The following is a 25,362-nucleotide window of genomic DNA, read 5'->3' as shown; positions in this document are numbered from 1 at the left end:
GTGGGGGGCTCCTCCCCACTCCTTCCGTCTGCAGCCCCTTCCCCTTCTCACGCTCCTGCTGGGGAAATGGGGTCGGGATGTGGGGGCTTTCCCTGCGCCGCCTGCCCAGCGCTTGTGCCGGGGAGTGGGGTTGGGGTGTGGGGACTTGCCCTGCTCTGCCCGCCTGGCGCTTCTGCCATGGGTGAGCTGGACAAGCACCTGCGCCCCGACCCCGCTCCCTCACACAAACGCCAGGTGGAGCGGGACAAGCCCCTGTGCCCCGACCCTGTTCCCAGGCAGGAGTGTCGGGTGGAGCAGGACAAGCTCTCATGCCCCAACCCTGCTCCTAGGCAGCAGTGCCGAATGGATGGAGTGGGTCGGGGCATAGAGGCGCCTATTTTCCCGGGGCCCCCCAATTGGCCGGGGATCCTGGGCACGGGCCCCGTTGGCCCAGTGGCTAATCTGCCACTGGCTGTGTCACCTCTGCTCTGTGATCTGGTGTGTTCTTTACAATTTGCCGCTGTAGCCTCCCGCCTGGCCTGCTCAAAACAGCCTCCAGCATATCAGTCACTCCAAGCTATGTCGGTGTGTGTGCTGGGGCCCAGCCAGCCATGCCTTGGCTGTTACCAGCCTTGATTATACTGCAGGGTGACCCCAACGCACTCCCAGTCTTAGATTTCCCCCAGAAGTGTATGTCCTGTACTGCCCAGCCCTCTCCTGGACAGTACAAGTTTATATCAAGTTCGTTATCTCTTTGGTAGAAATAATTTGCAGACAACTTATCACCCTAAATGGAGTTTTCCAAACACTTCAATTTAAACACATTGGATTAGATAAAACAGTAAAATTAGTTTATTAATTACAAAGAGAGATTTTAACTGAGTGCAAGTAATGAGGCATAAAAGTCAGAAATGGTTACAAAAAAAATAAAGATAAGCCCGTAGGCATTATCTACACGTACAATGCTACCGCTGCACTGGTGCAGCTCACCACTGTAGCACTTTAGGGAAGACGCCACTGCCCCAATGGGAGAGCTTCTACTGTCAGCGTAGTTAATCCCCCTCTCCGAGAGGCAGTAGCTAAGTCAGCAGGTCTGTAGTGTGGACCTGGCCTAACTTAACAAACTGTTCAGTGTTTTCTCACCACATGCTTGTGGCAGTCTTACTGACCAAACTTCTTAGGCCAGGAAACGCTTTCCCCAAAATCCAACAAATACTTCCTTAGTCTTGTTGCTTCAAGTGCCTTGAATGCAATGGGCTGGGCAGGGGGAGGGCAGGGGCTTTGCCCCTCCTTTTTATATTTTCAGTCCCCCTTTTGGAAAACATTTCCAGCTGGGTACCAGGAGACAAAAGGTCTGTATGGAAGGATGTTCCCTGCTGCTTTTTTCTCACCGGTGTAAGGTTCCTTTGTCTCTCTTTCCTGCTTGATGACCCTGTTTACTGCTTAAATGCAAACTAAGCACAGCACTCATCCCTTTATTTGAGACAGACCTATTTGCCAGCCTCAGTTTGGAACATGTGTTAACACCGTACAGTAGAATCTTATAACTTCACAGATAATGTTGCTACACATTTTACCAGGACAATATTGACGAGCAAATTATGAGTTTTCAGATGATACCTCACAAGCTGTACTTTGTACAAAGATGATTACAATTGTGTGTAGGGTGTGAACACAGGGGTACGTTCTGTCACAACCCACTCCTGTGGGCAGCCCCCAACACATCCCCTAGGCTGTGGGGGAGTGAATCAGGGCCAGGGGAATCCTCACTTTGGGGAACTGCACAGCCCCTTTCCACTGTTTTGGTAACATCACGGGCTGTAGCGTGGGCTAGTGCCCGACCCCTGTTTCTATGCCCAGCAAAGGGGTGTTCTCTGTGCCGTATCCTTTATAGCTGTTGGGGAGCTCACACCCTCCCCATCCTGGGAGCTCTGACCCTGGGAAGGATTATTAGCTGGCTGATCCATCCCCATAGTATGCCCACTTCTCTGCCCCTCCCCAAGGACCCTTCCTCAGGGTTTTGCAGAAACTGCACTGGAAACTGGCCTCCTAGGCCTCCTGCCAGCCACCTATGGTGAGATCCAGAGCGCCTCTCCCAGCCTCTGGCTTTCTCTGCCCATTCCCCTGGCCCCTCCCTGCCTCTGTATAACTTCCCTTCCCAGCAGGCCTTGCCGTGGCCTATGGTCCATATGGCTCTGTTCTAGGCTGGCACTGCTAGTGGCACTCTGCTAGGCCTGTAGCCTGCCTTAAAGGGCCAGCGCGCCCTGTAAAACGGTGAAAAACAACGCGGAGCCCTACGCTTTTTGCCCTCTTAGCGCTAAGTGCTGACTGTTGGCCATGACCTGGCGAGTGCCTTGACTAAACAATGCTTTTTCTCTTTTCCTGCAGGGTTATGAAGGCTCTCTGATAAAACTCACCTCTAAACAGGTAGAAGCCTAACCAGTGCTCAGAACCTCAGTGTCCGTCATTAGCTGTAAACTGATTAGAAACAGCAAATGACCACACCTAGCGGCCTCACCGCATGCCCAGATTCAGGATGTTCCCTTGCCCCCACCCTCCCCGCAGCCTCGCCGCTGGCTGTGCTGAATGCAAGGAGCAGAAGCCTGTATTTCTTGGGGGGAGGGAGAGGAGGTAATTTAGGAATGAGCAGCGGGGTATGCCCTGCGAAGGCAGCACTGTGTTATGGCCCCAGACCTGTGAGCTCTCCGTGAAGATGCTGCCGAGTCTGCGCTTTCTGGGGACAAGCGGAACCGTGAATCGAATCTAAACCGCTCGGGAGAGGCATGCCGAGCAGCCCCGCCCTCCAGCACACCGCAGTGTTGCATTGCAGCGTCTTTACCCTGTCATGGAAGGCGTGCAGGCCAGCTGGGGCGAGCGGCTCAGGGCAGTACCTGTCCTTTCATTTGCATTCCTAGTGGGAATCAAGCCTTCGGGAAAAGAGCTCGAGTTCAGCCTCACAGATAACGGGATTTTTTCCCTTGCATGCGGGGAGAGCTGCCCGGCACGGGGAGCATCGCTTAGCCCGGCCTCCAGCCCAGCGCAGGGAGAGCCTTGCACTCAGCCTGTTCTTCAGCTCTTTCCCCCTACACATAGCCCCAGCCCCAGCAGCAGCATCCTCTGGGCAAAGCTCGTAGTTCTGTGCCACAGCTCCCCTGGGATTACCCAGCAGGGAAAATGGAGGGAAGCAAGGATGCAGGAGTATCCTGGAGACTCCAGACGCATCTTCTCCCCCAAGCACCTGGAAGAGAGCAGGAGACCTGTGGTCGCCCCCGAACACATCTTTCCTGCTCAGTCGCAGCACAGCCCTTCTCAGCCTTGCCTAAGAGGCAGGAGTCCCCAGCCAGTTTGTGGCTGTCCACAGTGGAGCATGACCTAGATGAAGGATGGAGGGTCCCTGAAGGCTCCACTTTAAGAACATGGTTGAAGCCAACTGGGGAAGCCAGTGCTGTTTCAGTTGCACTGTACTAGGCCTTTGGATACACAGTGCACCCCATGTCTCCCCACACTCATCCCAGGCGCTGCACACTTAGACCTTCCAGAGGGAGGTGGGGAAGGCAGCAGAGGTTGTGATTTTATAGCAGAGGTGGCCAAAGTGAAGCCCACTGAGCAGATATGACCCTTGGAGATCTGCAGGGTGGTTCTCAGCTCCCCTCAGCTCTGAAACAGGGCAATGACTGTTGGGGACTACAGGTCCCAAGTATCCTTGGTGGGTGGTAGTGAGCAGGGTCCCTGTATCTGTGAGTCGAGGGTGCTGCTCCTTCCCTGAATCATCCCCTGACCCTCTTCTCTTCTCTTTTCTCCTCAGCCTGTAGGGTTTGTCAGCTTTGACAGTCGCTCAGAAGCAGAAGCTGCTAAGAATGCGCTGAATGTAAGTGCCTGATGCTCTAAGCAACAGTTCCCTTTGGCTGATGCGTTCACGCTGTGTGTGGAGGAGGGCTGGGGGGCAGCATGGGCGAGGGAATGAACTGCAGATGTGCATTCCTTCTATACATACATGGGGTGAGATAGCACCTTGACAGCACACTAATGGCTAAGCCCTCTGAAAGTTGCTCCTGAGTTGTGCAAACAAAACATGGAATTCCTCCCGTACGATGCACTGAGATGCTGTATCCAACATTTAGCAAAGGGCAGATATTAATTGCATTCTTTTCTTCCATTTTATATCTGTATCCAAAATAGCACAGAGATTGATTGTACACAGGTTGCTCTTCATAAACATGCTGCTTATTGCCCATGTTTTCATTTTCCTCTGGTGTGCAGGTTTACAGATTTATATTCTTTTCCCAGGGATTTTAGTTAGATTTACTGATTCACATGGTTTTTGGGTGCTGGGGAAGATCAACATTTTTTCTCCTGTCCTTTTCTATTTCCCCCAGTTCTCAGGGACTTTCCCCAAACGATTGCCAGTAGTTCTCTAAATTCCTTCAGCATGGGGATGTATATCATCTGCCCCTGCTGATTTGTAAATATCCCGTTTTCCCAAGTGTTTCCTGCTCTGCTGTTTATCAACTGCTAACTGAACATTCCTCACTACTTCCGAAGTGTCCATCTCTCTTTCCCATTTTTATACTTTGCTGTCCACATTCCTCACTTTATTGGCATATACTCGACTCAGTCTCTTTTCAGAAAGACAAGGGCTTCTGCAATCGTCTCCGTTTTCTGCAAATCAGGGGGCAACTTGCAAAGAGACCCTTGATACCAGGAGCTCAAAGTCTGAGCACGCTACATCAGAGCTATGAATCAGATTTACTCTATTAATCTCACAGTTTGAGCAAGATCCAGCTCTTTCAAGCAATGGCTACAACCAAAGCTAAGCCCAGTGGGTTGAATTTGTACTCGTGGAGTTCTCAGGAGTACACTTTGTCTGCTGACTCCAGGAGCTCACCTGAGAGACTTAGCAATGCTACCACAGAGACATACCGAATCAGATCCTCGGCTGCTCTAAATCAGAGCAGCTCCACAGAAGCCAATTTCCACCAGCTGAGGATTTGAGCCCACATAGAGGTTCTTATGGGCGGGGCTAGTTGTGATGTCTGAACTTAATGTTGCCTAACATTTTCCATCATAATACTTTATTTTTAGTTGCTAATTCTTTTGCCAACTTTAACTGTTCGGTTTGAAATTATTTTTGTTTGCTCTCTGACCCTGATGAATTCTTTTTTTTGTTAAGTTTCCCTTCTCCACTGGAAATCTTCGCTTGATGTATGCTAGGATCACATTAGCCTTTCACGGCTGCTTCACATTGGCAGCTCATAGTCAACCAGGGGAACAACCAATATACCCAGGTCTTTCTCCTGCTCTGTGCCTTCCAGCTGATACAGCCCCAGCTTATAGCAAAAACTCTTGTTGCACAACAAGAGTGCATGACCTTGCACTTTGCACTGTTAAATTTCAGCCCATTTCTATTACTCCTGTTTACAAGGTTGTCCAGACCTCCTTGTGTGATATTCTGCTCCTCCTCCATATTGGCAATACCTCCCAACTTCTTGTTATCCGCAAATTAGCTGTTTGAGTTTGACTTCCACCATGGACATTTCTACCTCCATATTCTCATTTCCATTAGCCACCCTGCTACTATCTCTAAGCACCTCTTTACCCTTATTTAAAACCCAAGCAAAGTATTTGTTTAGGTGTTGGGCCATGCCTGGACAATCTTTAATCTCCACCCCATCCTCAGTGCTCAGAGGTCCCACTTATTCTTTCCCTGTTTTCTTCTTACTCATATGGCTCTAGAGCTGTTTATTATTGGTTTTAATTCCCTTGCAAGGTCCAAATTTGCTTGAGGACCAAATATTTACTAATGGGTCTTCAGTCTAGCAGAGAAAGGGATAACACGATCCAAAGGCTGGAAGTTGAAGCTAGACCAATACAGAGTGGAAACAAGGTGGACATTTTTGACAGTGAGGATAATTAACTATTAGAACAATTTACCTAGGGTCATAGTGGATTCTCCATCACTAGCAAGTTTTAATGCAAGATGGGATGTTTTTCTAACAGATCTGCTCTAGGAGTTATTTTGGGAAGTTCTCTGGCCTGTGTTATACAGGACGTCAGACTCGATGATCACAATGGTCCCTTCTGGCCATGGAATCTATGAAGCTATGAAAGCTGTAATTAGATAATCCGTTAAAAATGAATTTTAAATGACTCCGTTAAGAAAAGTCTGTCAAACCTATTTTTGTCCTTAAAGGTCTTAGTAACAGAATAACAAAGACTATTCAAACTTGTGCATGGACTATATTTATAGTATCATTTTTAGGATTCTTGGTCTTTTTTGCTATTATTCTTCAAAACTGAAAGTTTCTTCTTCAGCAGAGGCTCACAGATAAGGTGAGAATTCCACAAAGATCTTCCCTCTTTCAAAATGGCTAGCATCAAAGTGGGGCTGAGGGCACAGGCTGCCTTAGCAAAGATGGCCACTGCTTGTATTCATTCACCTCCTAGCGCAACTTTCTACCTCCAACAGCACAGTGGCAAAAAATGACCATAAACCACCACAAGGCAAAGTGAAGGTTGTTCGGATGCACTTCTTACCGTCACATGTTTGGATGTGTTTCTCTGCAAATTTCCGGGGATCAGAACGCTTGGTTTTGGGATAATTACAACATCCCTGTAATGTAATTGTTTTAATTAGAATCGTAAAAAGTAATGTCGGGCTGGAAGGAACCTCAAGTCATCTAGTCCTGCCCCCCTGCGCTGAGGTGGAACCAAGTAAACCCAGACCATCCCTGCCAGGTGTTTGTCCAGCCTGTTCTCCAATGATGGGCTTCCACAACCTCCCTTGGAAGCCTGTTCCACAGCTTAACTAGCCTTGTAGTTGGGTTTGATATTAGGGAAATCTTTCTAACTCTCCCTTCCTGCAGATTAACCCCATTACTTGTCCTACCGTGTACTCCATCTCAATGTGATTCTGTCGGGGATTTTTTAATAGCTAGGCCAGACTCAGCCCTGGTCCAGGTGTTTGTGTGACCCCAGCAGCAGCTGAAAAGCAGCTCTGGGGCAGTGAGGAATGCCCTGATAGAGGGGAATCCCCAGCTGGTTTCAGGCTAGCTCTAAGCACCTCCTCCTCCCCTGCCTGTGAAGGGGCTGTGCCAGGGTATGCCAGGGGAGCTGTACCTGGTGCTTTTTTGGCTCCCACTAGCCTAGGGTCAGGTGAGCAGGAAGGCTGACATTGCCCACAGCTCTCCTTAGCTTCACTGACTGTAAACTCGCTGTGGGTGCAGATCTGGCCCATGCTGTGAGCACAGGGTCTATACACAGCGTACCCAGGAGTACGTCCCAAACAGGAGGCTGATGCCACAGGGAAGTGCAAAGTCAAGAACTCCCAAGTTACCAAATGCCCATGCAACCCCCTCCTCTTCAGCGCCTGATCCCTCCAACCTCCACCTCCTATCCCCACCCTCTCTGCTCCTATCCAACCAGCGCCACCCCCTTCCAACCACCAGCTCCCACCCCCCCACCCCTCCAAACTCCACCTCCTATCCCCACCCTCTCTGCTCCTATCCAACAAGCACCAGCGCCTCCCTCCCACCCTCCAACCGCCAACTCCTCCCTCCCGCCCCTCCAACCGTCAGCTCCTCCCTCCCACCCCGACTCCTCCAACTGCCAGCTCCTATCCCCTACCCTCTCTGCTCCTATCCAACCAGCGCCAGCTCCTCCCTCCCACCCCTCCAACCGCCAACTCCTCCCTCCCGCCTCCAACCGTCAGCTCCTCCTCCCACCCCGACTCCTCCAACAGTCAGCTCCTCGCTTCCACCCACCCGAGCCCTCCAACCGTCAGCTCCTATCCCCTACCCTCTCTGCTCCTATCCAACCAGCGCCAGCTCCTCCCTCCCGCCCCCTCCAACCGCCAGCTCCTCCCTCCCGCCCCCTCCAACTGTCAGCTCCTCCCTCCCGCCCCGTCCAACCGCCAGCTCCTACCTCCCACCCCCCAACCCCCTCCAACCTCCACCTCCTATCCCCACCCTCTCTGCTCCTATCCAACCAGCGCCAGCTCCTCCTCTCCCACCCCTCCAACCGCCAGCTCCCGCCTCCGCCCCTCCAACCGTCAGCTCCTCCTCCCACCCCCGACCCTCCAACTGCCAGCTCCTACCTCCCACCCCTTCCTGCCTCCTCCAACCGCCAGCTCCTACCTCCCACCCCTTCCTGCCTCCTCCAACCTCCACTTCCTATCCCCTACCCTCCCTGCTCCTATCCAACCAGCGCCAGCTCCTCCTCCCAGCCCCTCCAACCGCCAGCTCCCGCCTCCGCCCCTCCAACCGTCAGCTCCTCCCTCCCACCCCGACTCATCCAACCGCCAGCTCCTATCCCCCACCCTCTCTGCTCCTATCCAGCCAGCACCACCCCCTTCCAACCACCAGCTCCCACCGCCCACCCCCCAACCCCCTCCAACCTCCACCTCCTATCCCCACCCTCTCTGCTCCTATCGAACCAGCGCCAGCTCCTTCCAACCGCCAGCTCCTACCTCCCACCCCTTCCTGCTCCCTCCAACCGCCAGCTCCTCCCTCCCACTCTCTCCTGCCCCTCCAACCGCCAGCTCCCACCTCCCACCCCTTCCTGCCTCCTCCAGCCACCAGCTCCTCCCTCCCACCCCTTCCAACCACCAGCTCCCACCTCCCACCCCTCCTGCCCCTCCAACCATCAGCTCCTCCCTCCTACCCCTGCCCCTCCAACCGCCAACTTCCACTTCCCACTCTCTCCTGCCCCTCCAACCGCCAGCTCCTCCCTCCCACCCCCTCCTGCCCCTCCAACCGCCAGCTCCTATCTCCCCTGTCTCCTAACCCGCCTTTCCTCTGCTCCTATCGAACTCCCAGCTCCTATCTCCCACCTCTGTCTCCTACCCCACTACCCTCTCTGCTCCTATTCACCCCCTTGGCTTCTATCCCCCATCTCTACTCCTATCCAACCCCCTCTCAATATCCAGATGAGTCCATGTCACCCATTCCTATCCAAAACCCTGTCTCCTACTCCTTCCCCATTGCTCCTAGCCAACACCCTGTCTCAGAGATAAACATGCCCCAGCTCCTATCCAGCACCCTCCCTCAGAGATACATACGCCCCAGCTCCTATCCAGCACCCTGCCTCAGAAATACACACGCCCCAGCACCTATCCAACACCCTGCCTCAGAAATACACACGCCCCAGCACCTATCCAACACCCTGCCTCAGAAATACACACGCCCCAGCTCCTATCCAACACCCTGCCTCAGAAATACACACGCCCCAGCTCCTATCCAACACCCTGCCTCAGAGATACACACGCCCTAGCTCCTATCCAGCACCCTGCCTCAGAAATACACACGCCCTAGCTCCTATCCAGCACCCTCCCTCAGAGATACATACGCCCTAGCTCCTATCCAGCACCCTGCCTCAGAAATACACACGCCCCAGCTCCTATCCTGCACCCTGCCTCAGAAATACACACGCCCCAGCTCCTATCCAACACCCTGCCTCAGAAATACACACGCCCCAGCTCCTATCCAACACCCTGCCTCAGAGATACACACGCCCCAGCTCCTATCCAACACCCTGTCTCAGAGATACACACGCTCCAGCTCCTATCCAGCACCCTGCCTCAGAAATACACACGCCCCAGCTCCTATCCAACACCCTGCCTCAGAGATACACACGCCCCAGCTCCTATCCAACACCCTGTCTCAGAGATACACACGCCCCAGCTCCTATCCAACACCCTGTCTCAGAGACACACACGCCCCAGCTCCTATCCAGCACCCTGTCTCAGAGATACACACGCCCCAGCTCCTATCCAACACCCTGTCTCAGAGATACACACGCCCCAGCTCCTATCCAACACCCTGTCTCAGAGATACACACACCTCAGCTCCTTCCCAACTCTCTGACTGTGTTGTTGGAAAGAGGGAGTTATAATGAGAAGTGTTGGGTAATCTTAGCTATGGGCATCACTCCCAGCTCTGCCTAGAGCAGTGGCTCTCAACCACGGGTGGCATACCCTGGGGGCGCACAGGGATCTTCCAGGGGGTGCAGCAACTCATCTAGATATTTGCCTTGCTTTACCACAGGCTACGTAGAAAGCACTATGGAAATCAGTACAAACTAACATTTCCTACAGACACTGACTTGTTTATACCGCCCTCTATAAGATACACTGCCATGTAAGTACAATATTTACATTCCGATTGTTTTATTTGATAATGCTATGGTAACAAAGTCAGCAATGTGTCAGTAACAGCGCTCTGTGACATGTCTGTATTTTTATGTCTGATTCTGTAAGCAAGTCATTTTGAAGGGAGGGGACACTTGGGGTACCCAAGACAACTCAGACTCCTGAAGGGGTACAGTAATCTGGAACGGTTGAGAGCCACTGGCCTAGGATACTATGTGTGCAGGTATATCGGTCTATAGAGACAATACTTGTGCACCTGCTTTGCTGAAAAGATAAATTCTAATTTTGTCAAACCCACAAAGTGCTAGGCAGGCAGCTATAAATGCACAGGCTTCTTTGGTGAGATCTTGTGTGCTCCCCATCACTTGTGAGCTGGATCCCGCTCTCCCCGGCTAGGGAAGAGAGCACTGTGAAGAGTGTTTGGGGGGAACATTATTTAGGGGGTGGTTAAAGTTTCCCTTCAGGAATATACAGTGCCTGCCACCCACGGACAACAGGAGGCCCTGTCTCAGGCCCCTTGCTTGACATGAGCCAGCTGTCCAGCCTCTGACCTCCCCTTCGGGGGTGGGGGTTATTGAGTAGGTGCTGCTGGAGGAACTGTCGTTTCATCTTGACCCCAGATAGCCATCCCCTTTGCCAGGCAGCTTTTAGACCTAATTTTGGACCAGTGATGTATTACCTATGGCTGACAATCCCTCCCTAGCAACAGGCCCAGAGAAACCCGTTATCTCTAGGAGCAACCTTTGATCCCACTGGCCAGGAGGTGTTGTTTCACATCTGCGGGACCCTCCAGGAGTGGATGGATTTATTCTTCCCTCTCTGAGAAATTGGAAAGTGTGGTACCAGGTGCTTTACTTTCTTCCCGGAAGGCTGTCGCCAGAAGCATTGCAGTCCGCCCAGTGATTTTGGTATGGCTGCCAGGGAGGCCGAGAGGGACTTTGACCCGCCGTTGGGGGGTTGGGTCAGTGTAGATTCAGGAAGGAGTGCCACCCGCCTAGGAGTTCCTTGAGGTCTCTTCCGCTGTTGCTAGCTCAGCCTAGCCCTTTTTAGCCTGGGAGAATGGTGAAGGTCGCAGCATGGGGTGGTGACCCAGAGGCACCCCTGGGACCTTGCCCTGTCCCAGGATCTGTCTGGACAAGCCAGCTTGTTGTGCGTTGTGGTATTCCTGCTGCATTGCAGGGGGTTGTTATTTACCTCTGGAAGTTGCTAGTCATCCAGTGCGGCACTGCAGTCGGCTGTGACACCAGAAAGGGAGAGAGACGACAGCGGAGCCTGAGGAGAAGTAGTGGGGGTGGATGGGAATTGTAACCACCTCAAGCTGGGCTGGATCTGGCCCCCAGCGCGTCATGTCAGGAGGATTAGGAGGGAGGATGTTTGTTTGCCACATCCTGATCCTCCATCTCCCTCAAGATAAAGAGGAACATGGAGAGGGTACAGGACTGTGATTTTTCCGGAGGCCTTAGGAAGGTGTGCATGGCTGCACATGCAGCATATGCAGGGCTGGCATGAGTGGAAGGAGCTAGCCCGAGGGGCAGAGCAGCACCCTCCAGGTGTAGGCGAGCGTTCCCCAAACGCTGAATAGCCCTGCGACCAGGCAATTCCTGCTGCTTAGCAGAGGAGCATGTAGCTGGCTGACACATCTGGGCAGCTGTGTCCCATCTCCTGCAGCACAGGCAGCAATGCTGAGCTCTGCCCACTCAGTCTCCGCACACAGTGGAGGAACATTGCGGTAGCATAGAACTGACACCAGTTTGGGCTGGGATGTCTCCCTTCTTGCCTAGATGGGGAGAGCCAGGTCACCGCCTCGTAGGAGGTGGGGCCAAAGCTCAAGGATCAAGCCTTGTAAGTTTCTTAAACAATAAATAGCTCCTGACGAACTGATTCTAGTGACACCTTCAAGATCAGGTTTATGGCTTCTTTAAAGCATCTGCTCTTGCTTCATTGTCTGCCCTGCTTCATTCCCCTCATGGGAAATGCTAGCTAACACAATGCTTGTGTCTAGGGGGGAAACAATCATGCAGCTATTCCCCCTGCCAGCTCTGTTCCCCTGCCTACAACTTGCTACCACCTTGCTCTCTTGCAAAGTTCATTCAGGACCTTTTCTGCAGAACTGCCACTTAGACAGTCAGTCCCCAGCCTGTAGCAGGGCATGGGATTCTGCCATCCTAAGTGCAGGACTCTGCACTTATCCTTGTTGAATTTCATCTGATTTCTTTTGGCCCAATCCTCCCAATTTGTCTAGGTCACTCTGGACCCTATCCCTACCCTCCAGCATATCATAGAATCAGGAGGTTATCTAGTCTAACCCTTTGCTCAAAGCAGGACCAATCCCCAGACAGATTTTTGCCCCAGATTCCTAAAAGCCCCCCCCAGGATTGAACTCACAACCCTGGGTTTAGCAGGCCAATGCACAAACCCCTGAGCTATCTACCTCTCTCCCCATCTTAGTGTCATCCACAAACTTGCTGAGGGTGCAATCCATCCCGTCATCCAGATCATTAATGAAGATGTTGAACAAAACCGACCCCTGGGGCACTCCGCTTGATACCGGCTGCCAACTAGACATGGAGCCGTTGATCAGTACCCATTGAGCCTGACGATCTAGTCAGCTTTCTATCCACCTTATAAGCCATTCATCTAATCCAGACTTCTTTAACTTGCTGGCAAGAATACTGAGGGAGACCGTATCAAAAGTTGTGCTAAAGTCAAGGTATATCACATCCACCGCTTTCCCCATATCTACAGAGCCAGTTATTTCATCATAGAAGGCAATCGGGTTCATCAGGTCTGACTTGCCCTTGGTGAATCCATTTTGACTGTTCCTGATCACCTTCCTCTCCTCCAAGTGCTTCAAAATGGATTCCTTTATGACCTGCTCTATGATTTTTCCAGGGCCTGAGGTGAGGCTGACTGGTCTGTAGTTCCTCAGATTCTCTTCTTCCCTTTTTTAAAGATGGGCACTATATTTGCCTTTTTCCAATCATCCAGGACCAACCCCAGTAGCTGCTCGTAGACCTTACAGGGGTCTCAATTCATTGTATCAACTCAGGGAAGGGGAGACTGCTCAATGGAGGCCTCTGCTCAATGAGCAGCTGCAGTCAAAGGGTCAAACAAGATGTTTGTATGGGAAGGAGAATAATACGGATAATATTATAATGCCATGCTAGAAATCAGTGGTATGGACGCATCTGGATACTGGGTGTGGTTCCAACATCATGAGTCAGACCCTCCCCAAAATTACAAGATTGACGTGAAAACATGAGATTTAAAAGAAAAGAATCAATAAGAAGTTCTTTTTATTGACCATCTGGCATTTGAGCCTTTAGGTGGTCACATTTTCCAGTTTTTCTCTGCAACTATGGAAACTTCCCTTTTTAAAAATAGAAACTGAGATTCTCACAAATCACCTGACTTCAGGAGCTGGGGCTTTAAAAATAACACCAAATATGGTATCATTTCAGTTACCCAAATTCCCTTTATCCCCAAATCCTAGTTATCCGTATCTACAGTGCGTCCCCCATGTGGCCCTATGTAGGTTAATCACCACTGACAACTCCCCGGTTAGTCTCTCGGCATGCTAATCAACGGTTTGTAGTTGTATAGAACAAGAGTTCTCAACCTTTTGCTTGCTGAGGCCCACCCCAATATGCTATAAAATCTCCATGGCCCACCTGGGCCACAACTGGTTTTCTGGATCTAAAAGCCAGGGCTGGCGTTAAGGGGTAGCAAGCAGAGCAGGGCCCCCCACGAAGCTGCATTGCTCAGGCTTCAGCTTCAGCCTTGTGTGGTGGGGCTCAGGGCCCTGGGCTTCAGCATTGGCTTTCTGCCCTGGGCGCTAGCGAATCTAACACTGGCACTGCTTGGCCTACCCCCTGAAACCTCACGGCCCCCCAGGAGGCGCCGGACCCCTGGTTGAGAACCACTGGTATAGAGATTCTGGGAGGTCACCTGCAGATATGCTCACAAGTGACGGACTGTCATTCATTAGTTTATTTTAAAAGATAAATACTTCCAAAATAAAGTATGCCCTACAACGCTGGTGTTTTAATAAACTCAGTCATTTGGGTTTTTTACTCTTTAATAAAGTAGAAAGTATTTAATAAACTCCCTTCATTCCCTGAGTTTCGATCCCAGTAAAACTGCAGCTCAAACTAGCGCTTCCGGTTACCTGAGTGCTCAGTTCTCCGAAGGGCTTAGCTGTCCCTGGGCTGTACTGGATCGTGAGATTTACAAGAGGACTATGATATTTGGCAGCGCTGGGAATGTCTCTCACGAGACAGATGGATCCAGTGTCCTGCTTGGAGAGGAAGAGGTGGCTGGTTAGCCAGAACCCCAGAGCCTGACAGGCTCAAACCAGATAGTGCCTTGAAACAAGCCCCGAGGCCAGTGCGGTTGGTGGAGCACAGGTAACACGCAGCCTGTGAGCCACACGCTAAGCATGCCCTGCTCTGCATTAGCTGAGTGCAGGAAAGGCGAGGAGAGCTCAGGCAAGATCCACAACATCCAGGAGCAGCTGGATGCCCTCCCTGTTGCAAGCTTGAATAACAAAAGGCAAGGAAGCCCTCTCGGTGGAGGCTGATGTCTACTGCCTCACCCTGTTATTCTCCCAAGGCTTCCACCCTCACCTTTGTTCTCTCCGAGCATCACATAGCAAGCCTGCCACCATCCCAGCTCCCGCCTCAGCTAGACATTGCACGGGGCGTTTCCTTTTCAACCCTCTTCCACCCACCTCCCCAGCTCTTTTTCTCACAGAGGCTTCACTGCTTTGTTTCACCAGCTGCTGAAAGATTAACTTCTACCCAGCAGAGTGTAAGACCCACTCTCTCCTGGGGGCAGATAGCTGGGGCTATGGAGAAAAGGTCTTGAGTTTCCACAGAAAGATTCAGAATGGTTGCAATGGCTCATGGGAAGCCCGAAGCCTGTTTGCATATGTCTTGGTGGAGGCTGAGCCCAGCCAGGCCCCTGGAACACAGCAGTGTGCCAGGGAGAGGCTAGCGGGTCTCAGGAAATGGGAGCCGTGTTCTGGACCCCAGGCAAGTGTGCACTGCTGCTGTTAGTCAGACTGTGTATTTCTGTGGCTTGTCTCTGAATGCGGTGGCTTGCCTTTTAAAAAATGCAATAGGATTCATAAACCACCTCTGTCTGGCAGGCTGAGGGAGGCCGATCTCACCTAAGCAAACATCACATCCTTCTTCAGGAGAGAGAGAAGCTTTTAGAACTGCCCTCAAAGTCCTGGAGATGAATGAGACTTGGCAGCTCTGCATCCATTCTCCAGGAGGAACCTCACTCCAGCCTGTGCTGTTAGCTCAACAGACTCACCCTGGGGCTTTTTTTTTTTCTTTTTATCTCTTTTTTCTTTTCTCTCAAAGTGTTTCTGGTGACTGTGGTCCCTTTCCGTATGTACTAAGAGAAGATATTCAGGAAACCATATTCTCTCTAACACTGAAAGAGTTCTAGCCTCCAAAAGCCATATTTGCACATACACCTCTGCCTTGATATAATACTGTGCTCAGGAGCCAAAAAATCTTACCGCGTTATAGGTGAAACTGCGTTATATCGAACTTGCTTTGATCCCCCGGAGTGCACAGCCCTGCCCCCCCCACAGCGCTGCTTTACCGTGTCATATCCGAATTTGTGTTTTCTCGGGTCACGTTATATTGAGGTAGAGGTGTACCTACAGTGCTGGATAAAGGGAGCTGGGGGTTGCGTTTCCTTCCTGACCCTTATAGTGATCAGCTGATGCCCTGATGCACAATATGAAATGATGCCCTGAAGCATGAGATTCATGCATGAGCCCTGAAACATAAGGTTAGATGGCTTCCATCTTAGCATGTTTAAGTACAAATATTATTGGTCATAAAATTATCCAACCATCTCATAGACCTTTCTCCTCTTAAACTACTTAAACTACATCTCAATTAGGTTTAGTCTTGTGCATTAGTGAGCGAGGGGCTCATTTCGCACATTTCTTCTATTGGCAGAACAAGGGTTAAAGCTGTGGGAGAGCTTTAGAGGTATGAAAAAATGTGTGAACCATGTCAGCGGAGCTCTGCACTTCCTGCCTGCAGCGCTGACTTTCACAGGCATTGTGCCATATGAGATGAGGTAAAAGTAGATGATGCCAAGGCTTGTCCACGTAGGTAAGAAAAACCGCCTTGGAATGCAGGGTTAGCCGTTCCGTGCTTTGTGGTGTTTGTAACTGGGCAACTTTTGTAACATTGCAGCTGAAAGTGGGGACGGGAGATTATTCTCCGATAAGTGTCCCATCCTATCCGGCGCTTCGGGGCTCTTTCACTGAAAGAAAACAGGACCATGGGAACTGCCACGTGGGATCACACTTGCGGTCCTATCTATCCCCGTATCCTCAAACAGTGGTAGCACCAGATACTTCAGAGGAAGGTGCAAAAAACCCTCCAGTGGGCAGGTGGGGTAGGGTGGGGAGGGGTCGCTCTTTCGTGAGGGTCTTATCCAAACTCTGACATATGGGAGATTGGCTTCAACCCTGAAACGTGATGTTTGGTCTCCTTTCAGCATTTGCTTTGGTAGCATGCCTTACAGCCTGGCAGGGAAAGGGGGAGATGCCATGTCTGCCAGAATCTAGGGTGACCAGACGTCCCGTTAAAATCGGGACTGTCCTGATATTGAACACTCTGTCCCACGTCCCAACCGATGTACAATCAGGACGCCATTTCTCCCAATATTGTAGGGTTGCCAGGCCTCTGGTTGGCATGGGGCCGGTAGGCTCCCTACCCGGCCAACTCTGCACAGCTCCCCGGAAGTGGCGACATCTCCCTCTGGATCCTAGGCACAGGGACAGCCAAGGGGGCTCTACATGCTGTCCCTGCCATGCGTGCTGGCTCCGCAGCTCCCATTGGCCGGTTACCAGCCAATGGGAGCTGTGGAGGCAGCGCCTGCCAGCGAGGCAATGCGCAGGGCTGCCTAGCTGCACCTCTGCCTAGGACCCAGAGGGAAATGTTGCCACTTTCAGGGAGCCACCTGTGGTAAGCGCCGCCCAGAGCCTGCGCCCCCTCCCAGACCCCAAGCCCTTGCCCCAGCCCTGAACCTCCTCTTGCACCCAAACTCCCTCCCGGAGTCAGCACCCCGAACCCTCCTCTTGTGCCCCAACTCACTGCCCCAGCCCTGAGACCCCCCCTTCTGGCTGTGCTCCCCAACCTGCAGCATGCGATGGGGTGTGGAGCCAGGGCCGTGCGCCCGCAACTGCAGCTGGGGCTAGAGCCGTGCCGTGCGTCCCCACAGTTTGCAGGGGGGCTGGAGCTGGTGGCTAAACCTGGCCATGCGCCCCCCCCCTTGCAGCTTCCTAGGACTGTGCACCTCCCATGGTTCCAGTGGGGGCTGTGAGCCTGTGGCTGCCCCCACCCCCTCAATGTGTCCCAATATTTTACTCTTGCAGTCTGGTCACCCTACCAGAATCTCACCTCCCTCTGTCCTAGCAAATGGGACTGATGGTCCCTCCTGTCCAGGACGTCCCTGTCACTGTTCCCCAGCAGCCTCTGCCACCTGACAGGCCCAGCCAGCTGGGTCGGTGGAGTGGATAGCTGATTGGCTGAGTGTATGTGTCAGAATCTGCCTCACCACCACTGCTCATGCCCTGTGAGAACTGTCGCATGTTCCCACCCTGCCCCATCGCCTGCAAAGCATCTCCCACCCCATCTCTCTAGTGTAGCCACACCCATCCCTGTGGGGTCTGAGCCAGCCGGTTCCCAGCACACACAGTCAGATCCCTGGGGAGCCAGACAGTGCTGGGAGTGCTGGGCAGCTAACAAAACGATTCCCTGCACTCACCCCCACACACCTCCAAAATTCTCCTTTACATTCCCCTTCCCAGAGATCCTGGCCTTTCCCTTTAAAAACTGGCTGATACCGGGCCTCTATCTGTGGCCTATGCCTGATGCTTCAGAGGAAGGAGCAAACACCTCGGTAACCCATAATGCATTGTGTCAGTTGTACAACAGATGGGGTATGAGGAAGGCTCAGCAGATACCCAAGCAGCAGGGTTTGCCTGCCTCAGCCTTTAGCATAAATACAAATGTTATTAGCAGGGAAGGAATTATCTAGCCCCTTTTAAAATCCAACATCAGGATTGGCTGTTGGATCCTGCAGCAGTGCATTCTACGCAGCCATCACTACCCCTTTTATTTGCTCTAAATAGGCCTGCCTTTAAAGGACAGATTCCTAGATTCCGAGGCCAGAAGGAACCATTGTGACCATCTAGTCTGACCCTGGGTATAACGCTGACCAGAGAACTTCAGCAAAATAATTCCTAGAGCAGCTCTGTTAGAAAAACATCCCATCTCGATTTAAAAATGGTCAGTGCTGGAGAATCCACCATAAAAATTTATGCTGCATTTCTAGTCTGAATTTGTCTAGCTTCTACTTTCAGTCCTTGAATCGTGTTAGACCTTTCTCTGCTAAACTGAAGAGCCCATTAGTAAATATTTTTCCCCACGTAGATACTTATAGACTGTAACCAAGTCTCCCCCTTAACCTTCTCATATTAGTGTGATGAGGTTCAACAAGGACAAGTGCAGAGTCCTGCACTTAGGATGGAAGAATCCCATTCACTGCTACAGGCTGGGGACCGACTGGCTAAGCATCAGTTCTGCAGAAAAGGACCTAGGGGTTACAGTGGATGAGAAGCTGGATATGAGTCAGCAGTGCACCCTTGTTGCCAAGAAGGCCAATGGCATATTGGGCTGCATTAACAGGAGCATTGCCAGCAGATCGAGGGAAGTGATTATTCCCCTCTATTCAGCACTGGTGAGGCCCCACCTGGAATACTGCATCCAGTTTTGGTCCCCCGACTACAGAAGGGATGAGGACAAATTGGAGAGAGTCCAGTGGAGGGCAAGGAAAATGATCAGGGGCCTGGGGCACATGACTTGTGAGGAGAGGCTGAGGGAACTGGGCTTGTTTAGTCTGCAAACAAGAAGAGTGAGTGGGGATTTGATAGCAGCCTTCAACTACCTGAAGGGGGGTTCCAAAGAGGATGGAGCCTGGCTGTTCTCAGTGGTATCAGATGACAGAACAAGGAGTAATGGTCTCAAGTTGCATGGGGGACGTTTAGGTTGGATATTAGGAAACACTCTTTCAGTAGGAGGGTGGTGAAGCACTGGAATGGGTTACCTAGGGAGGTGGTGGAATCTCCTTCCTTAGAGGTTTTTAAGGTCAGGCTTGACAAAGCCCTGGCTGGGATGATTTAGTTGGTGTTGGTCCTGCTTTGAGCAGGGGATTGGACTAGATGACCTCCTGAGATCTCTTCCAATCCTAATATTCTGTGACTCTATGATTCTCTTTGTGAAGCTAAGTAGATTGAACTCCTCGAATCTCTCGCTGTTTTCTAATCCTTCAGTCATTCTTGTGGCTCCTCTCTGACCCCTCTCTGATTTATCAACATCCTTCTTGAATTGTGGGCGCCAGAGCTGGACTCAGTTGTAACTAAAGTGCACTTGTGGCCAAGATGAGTCCACTCTCCGGGTGGCTCTGGCCAAGAAAAGGCATGCGCAGGAACGAAGCAGGGAACCTCCCCCTCTCCCTTACCAGGGGGAACCTGTTCCAACACCCCTGGAGTAAACACCCCCACCCGCACCCAAACAGGACAGTGAAAACAGAAAGGGAAATACGTGTTTACACTGCTTCCCAGGATAGAGTCCCCCATCACGTAAGGATGGCCTCCATTCTGTGTTCCTGGATGTATACATTGACGTTTAGCCATATTAAATCACACATTGTTTGCATGTGCCCAGTTTGCCAAGCGATCCAGTGACCTGTCCTCTTCATTATTTACCACTCCCCCAACTTTTGCGTCATCTTTATCTGGGATGATTTTATGTTTTCTTCCAGGTCGCTGATAAAAATATTCAATAGTGTAGGGCCAAGAACCAATCCCTGCGGGACCCCACTGGAAACACACCCGCTTGGTAACGATTCTCTGTTTACAATCACATTTTGAGACCCGTCCGTTAGCCAGTTTTTAATCCCTTTAATGTGTCCCATGTTAATTTGATATCTTTCCAGTCAGTCACGAGGCCCCTTGTTCTCTCACAGAATAGGATGGGCCAGAAAATTGATACGCTGGGTACACGCCACATACATTTCCGGTAAATGATCTGAGTTCCAGTGCTGTCTTTTTGCAAAGCGGGCACTGTCCCATGGGTTATATAGCTCATCTTGCACATCTGCAGATTATAGCTCTCTGAATGATGGGAAAAACCCATTGAAATGCCATCCCAAATGGAAAACCCTCGGTCAATGCCACTGGCAGTGCTGGGTCTGTGCGCCTAAACTGGCCTGGCCATTCTCCCTGTCAGGGAGAGGAACCAACGCATGCAGACAGAGTCCCTCTAGATGTGGGCTGTGATTCAACCTGGGTGTAAGGAAGTGCAATTCCACCGGCCTCACCACAGCTCTGCCCTTTTACAACCGGGCTGTTTGGTCGCTGGTCCCCTGTGATCAGTTGCCTGTTTTCCCTCACACGCTAGCAGTTCTGTGAGCTTCTTCCTTCCTCGCGCCAGCTGAGGCAGGGGCTTTGTTTCCAACTTTGGGATGGGTGGCTCTATGCTGACTCCAGCCCAGTTCCAGGTGGGGTAACTAGGGCCAGGCTTGGGGTGGCCTAGGCTGTATGATACTGATTGTTGGGAACCCCCTGCCTTGATTTCATGTGATTGGAACTCGATAGAAAACCCAGCAGCTCCCTTTTGCAGGGTTAGCTTTTGCCTCTGCTTTGATTCATTTGGGTTTGCACCCAGAGTCTAACCCTTTAAATTCCAGGTTTGACAACAAAGCCCCAAAAACTCAAACCCAAACCAGATGAAGCAGCTGAGTTACATCTAGATTTGCATCAGAACCAAATCAAAATGGGTCCAGGGTTGTGTACTTAAGTGACTCTTCCCTCAAACCTTGTAGTGAAACCTTAGAACAGGGGAGTTTTGCTTTGATTTGTGGTTTGCAACAAAAGTTTTGCACAGATCTCATTATGGCAATCTGGACCTGATGATTGCCATCCCTAGCCTCCTCGGGACTCAAGAAGCAGCGGCCTTGCCCTGAAGGAAGCCATTTTCTAACCTCACAATTAGCGAATTACTCATTTACAGCCTGCTTTTTCCCATGGAAAAAAAAAAAGTTGATTTTGACAAGCCCAGCTCCCTGCTGTCTGTACAGAGTTAATCTCATGACGATGCCATTCTGGGTGAAATCATTGAGCCCCCTGAGTAATCTCATCAGGCAAGGATAACAGCAAACTGCCCATCCTCTAATTTCTTTCTCTGTTTTTCCTTGTCGTCTCTTTAAATTTAAAATATTTTTGGCTCTGCTAATCCCTGAGGAGAAGGGCTCAGTGGAGCAGGATGCTGACTGCCAAATATGGTGCTGATGCTAAAGATGTTAGAGGAATGTGACTTGTGCTAAGCCTATGGACTCAGAATTTGCTGCCAAACAAATTAGGTCATTTAAACTTTGCAGGCTTTAAAGGATGTTGGAACTTTAATTTGGAACGAAAAATCTGGTGTTATTTTTGCTAAACGGCTCAGTGTCCTGGGGAATTTAGTTTGGCACTTTCTCAGTGTGACCGTCGGTCCCGGCTTTAGTAAGATCTGGATTGACTTCTGCCGTAATTTAGATGCGCCATTGTGCATACAGAGATTTTACGTGTGATCTGTGCGGATGCTCACCATCGTGGCACGTTTGTTTGTGTGTGGATGTGGCCAACCAGCTGCGGAGCTATTTACACATACAACAAGGTGATTTGCATGCACAATGTCATGGCTGGCTTTCTGGAGGTGAGGCCCATTATATCCCGCTATGTAGCGTTTAGATGAAAATCATGGTTGACAATAGCGGGAGGTGAGCCAGCGGCAGCCTCCAGGCAATGTGACCCATAGATTCTGCAATGTGAGCCCTAGCCACCTTCCCCTCTAATAGAGAAGTGCTCCACAGAAACCCAAGGCCCTGCATACAGTGCTCTGTCTTGTTCGGGGCAGCCCAGCCAGTAGCAGCAAAATGGAGTTTAGCAGGAGTCATCCCAGCAGCCGCTCTTTCACATATGTAAATTGTTTCATTTATGCCAACTTGGGTAGGGCCTCGAGCTTCTGGCAGCTTAGTGGGCCCCCAGTTTTACCATGTGTGTCCCTCCCCCCACTCCTAATGTAGTGGATGTACTGACCCCCAGCAGTCGAGGTGCAATAGGAGCCTGGGGCTGCCATTCCACTCTGGAGACGTTCAGCAGTTCCACAGTAGGAAGAATCGGGTTGCTTTGGAAGATAACAGTGACTCACAGTGCATGCACCTTCTCTGGGGGAGGGCCCCCAGTGTCGGCATCGCCCTAGGACTGCCAAATCCTAGCGGCTACTCGTGTGAGCTTTGTTACAGCAAAGCGGCTGCCATCTGCACTGCACCGTCACTGCATCGGTACCGCTCCTTTTGCTCTCCCCATGCCCTTCCTGGGGCTGGCATGCAGCACTGGCCCAGCTGGGCAGTTGTCAGGACGGTTCTGTACCCTAGGAGCATCTTCCCATCCAGCTGTGGCAGCATTAGCCACTCACCCAGCTGATTGTTCCGCCCCGCCCATTCATTCTTTTCTCCTCTAGAGAGAGATCCTGCTATGTTTGAAGAGTCCTGTGGCACCTTATAGACTAAGGGTGAATGACATAACATGCATCCGACGAAGTGGGTATCACCCACGAAAGCTCATGCTCCAATACATCTGTTAGTCTATAAGGTGCCACAGGACACTCTGCAGCTTTTACAGATCCAGACTAACACGGCTACCCCTCTGATACTTGCTTTGCTTTGAGGCGGCAACTCGGCGTTTTATTTACCATTTCTCACTCTGCATGGCCTCGGGGGCGGGGGCAGGGGATTTCTTTGAAAGGCAATTTTCAAAGTGTGGGTTTGTGTGGAACAGCCTCAGGCTGTCAGACAGTCTGAGAAGAGAAGGGGCTTTGAGACGTCCCCACTGATCCTGCGAGTTACGGATTGGAGAAGCCACAGCGCTCTGGTGAGGCCGTGCCCCCGCCCCTGCTGGGTGGAGCTGGGTCATCAAAACAAGGGCCTGTTTCTATCCCACATAAGCACAGGCCTGCTACTGGAGATCGCACAGGAATGGAGACCGTACACCCCCCCAGGCAGATCCTCCTTCAGTGGAGTCCTGATCATTTACCCCAGTGGAGGATCTGCCGCCATGTTTTGAAACCAGATTTGGCCCTTATCAGCTAGCTCCTAGTGTGCAACATTACCAGCCCCGGGTGTTCAAAACTCACGAGCAAGGTGCCAAAAGATCCTGAGATTAAAAACCACGAGATTTTACAAAATACCAACGTTGACATTCTCTTCGTTTGCTTTCACATGCGGGAGCATTGGAGGAGGGGGTGTCACACTCTCCAGCTTGCCGCAGAAAGTCCCTTTTCTTCATGAAAGGAGAGTCTTGGCTAAGGACCTGACCCCCGTGGCTGGGGCTGTAAGAAAAACACCAAGCGTTGTGAGAGTCGTGAGCGTCCCAGTGCCTGTGTCACAGTGTCTCACCTGCCCTCTCTCCTGCTGGACATAGCTGTCATTACCCTCTAATAGCGGTAAAAGTAAGAATAAATACACAATCAACTACAATGACCCCCAGACGCACGCTGTCCTCTTGCTGAAGAATTGCTTGTAGTCAATGCCAGGACCATAGCTCTGGAGACCACAGGGCATTACTTATCCAGAGCAGGCCAGCAATGGAAGCTTTTCTCCCCCTCTCAGGGCAGTTCCACCTCCATGCCTGCTCAGTCCTTGGTTTCTCTGCAGTGATGACATGAGAGCCGATGAGCCAGTCAGTGCCTGTTGTATGGGAGGTCTGGGCTGTGGACACGTGTCTGTTGAGCAGTGGAGAGAGGATCGGCTCTCCTGACATGGGACATCAAAGAGCTGTCGGAGGTCACGGCTTTTGGTCATTGCAAGCAATGGACATGACAGCCTGGGCAGGGTTAGAACCCCTCATTCCTCCCCCACACGCAAACTGGGAGCTAAACAAAGCTACCATTGTGGTTGGTTGGTTCCACATACTTCTACACCTCCGTTATTTGTTGTAATACTTAGCGCTTTCTACCAAGGGTAGGGCCCCGTTGTGCAAGGGGCTGTATCATGTCCCTGAGCAAAAAACTTACCATCTAGGCAGACAAGTCAGACAAAGGGGGTGAGAAAGGGAGGCTTATTCTCCCCATTTTACAGATGGGAATTGAGATTTGGAGACACTATAGGCAAAAGGTCCCAAAGCGCTTCAGTGACTTGTAAGCCTGACTCAGGAGCCTAAGTCTCATCACAAGTCCACTCTGTACGTTCCTTCTGAAAAGCTCGCCGGAAGTGACTTGTCCGGGATCACACTGCCTCTGTGGCAGAGCTGGGATCTGTGAACTGAATACACATCTCCTGAGCCCCACTCCCATGCCTTGACCACAAGCCCCTCCTTCATCTCCTGGGTGGACCTAGAAGTGAAAGTGCCAAAATTCCAGGGTAAAAAAGGCTGTTATGGTGGGTATTTTTGGTCCATGCATAAAAGCAGGAAGTTCTGGAGATCTCACAAGCAAGCCTGTTCTAATGTTCAGTTCTGTTTAGCTGGAGGTTCAGAGAAGCTTCTCATCAGTTGGGTCCTATATAACAGAGCCATTTTGTAGCTGTGCATCATCACTGTCGCGACAGAACATTTCAGCTAGACGTGCCCTGAGCCCCCAAGTCCAGACCTGGTTCTTAGCTAGTTCGGCGTGGTTCTAATTCCAGTTTTGGGCTGTGCTCTTCACTGCCTTCAGTGGAAAGTCATTTCCAGCTGTCTGAGCCGTCTGCCCTGACTCTAAGAAGTGTGACAGTTCAAAGCCTGCCTGTCCCCCAGGGCAGGTGTTTCTCTTTTCCTTTATTTGTCCCCTCCTCCTTGCCTTTTTGGGTCCTGATTGGGTTTAATTCCGGAGCTTGGGAGCCCAGCCTGAGTTAAACGTGAACATTTCTCCCTCTTTTTTATTTTAAAAATATTCCCAGAAGGTTCCTCACCCCCCCGTCCCAGCCTCTCAAAATAAAAATCCCTCCCTCCGTGTCAACTCTGAGCCTATCAGCTGCTCTCCCTTCCCCTGATTTTAGGATTGCTGCCCTCTAGCTCACGTATGGCCATCCTGCCCTTTCTTCCCCAAGCCTCCGGCAGGCTCCGCTATCACTTGACAGTGGAGTTAGTGATAACTGAGGTCCAGAGATCAACTCGCTGCCTT

The 25,362-nt window shown here is 51.3% G+C and overlaps 1 protein-coding gene and 1 long non-coding RNA gene across 7 annotated transcripts in view; one reads left to right on the top strand and one right to left on the bottom strand.

Annotated features, from left to right (window-relative positions):
* Window positions 1-25,362, top strand: part of RBPMS (RNA binding protein, mRNA processing factor) — a 128,272-nt gene that overhangs the window by 44,494 nt on the left and 58,416 nt on the right. For all 4 annotated transcript variants that reach the window (XR_005599114.1, XM_039540508.1, XM_039540509.1 and 1 more), the window contains exons 3-4: window positions 2,368-2,406; window positions 3,785-3,847. Coding sequence is in view for 3 of the 4 variants with exons in the window: in XM_039540508.1 (XP_039396442.1) it covers window positions 2,368-2,406; window positions 3,785-3,847 (102 nt within the window). In the remaining variant the exon portion in view is untranslated. The remainder of the gene's footprint in view (window positions 1-2,367; window positions 2,407-3,784; window positions 3,848-25,362) is intronic.
* On the bottom strand, window positions 6,212-8,842 carry LOC120406154. Of its 3 annotated transcripts, none has more exons than XR_005599116.1 (3): window positions 8,828-8,842; window positions 7,096-7,269; window positions 6,212-6,589 (listed from the first exon to the last, which is right to left on the bottom strand). It is a non-coding gene; the product is annotated as an uncharacterized LOC120406154 (long non-coding RNA). The 3 variants fall into 3 exon arrangements; XR_005599117.1 differs by lacking the exon at window positions 8,828-8,842 and adding an exon at window positions 8,444-8,470; XR_005599115.1 differs by lacking the exon at window positions 8,828-8,842 and adding an exon at window positions 7,603-7,648.

Source organism: Mauremys reevesii, linkage group 5, assembly GCF_016161935.1.
Source record: "Mauremys reevesii isolate NIE-2019 linkage group 5, ASM1616193v1, whole genome shotgun sequence".
Classification (NCBI taxonomy): Eukaryota; Metazoa; Chordata; order Testudines; family Geoemydidae; genus Mauremys; species Mauremys reevesii.
Note: the sequence above shows the minus strand (reverse complement) of the source record. Positions and strands in the feature narration are given on the sequence as shown.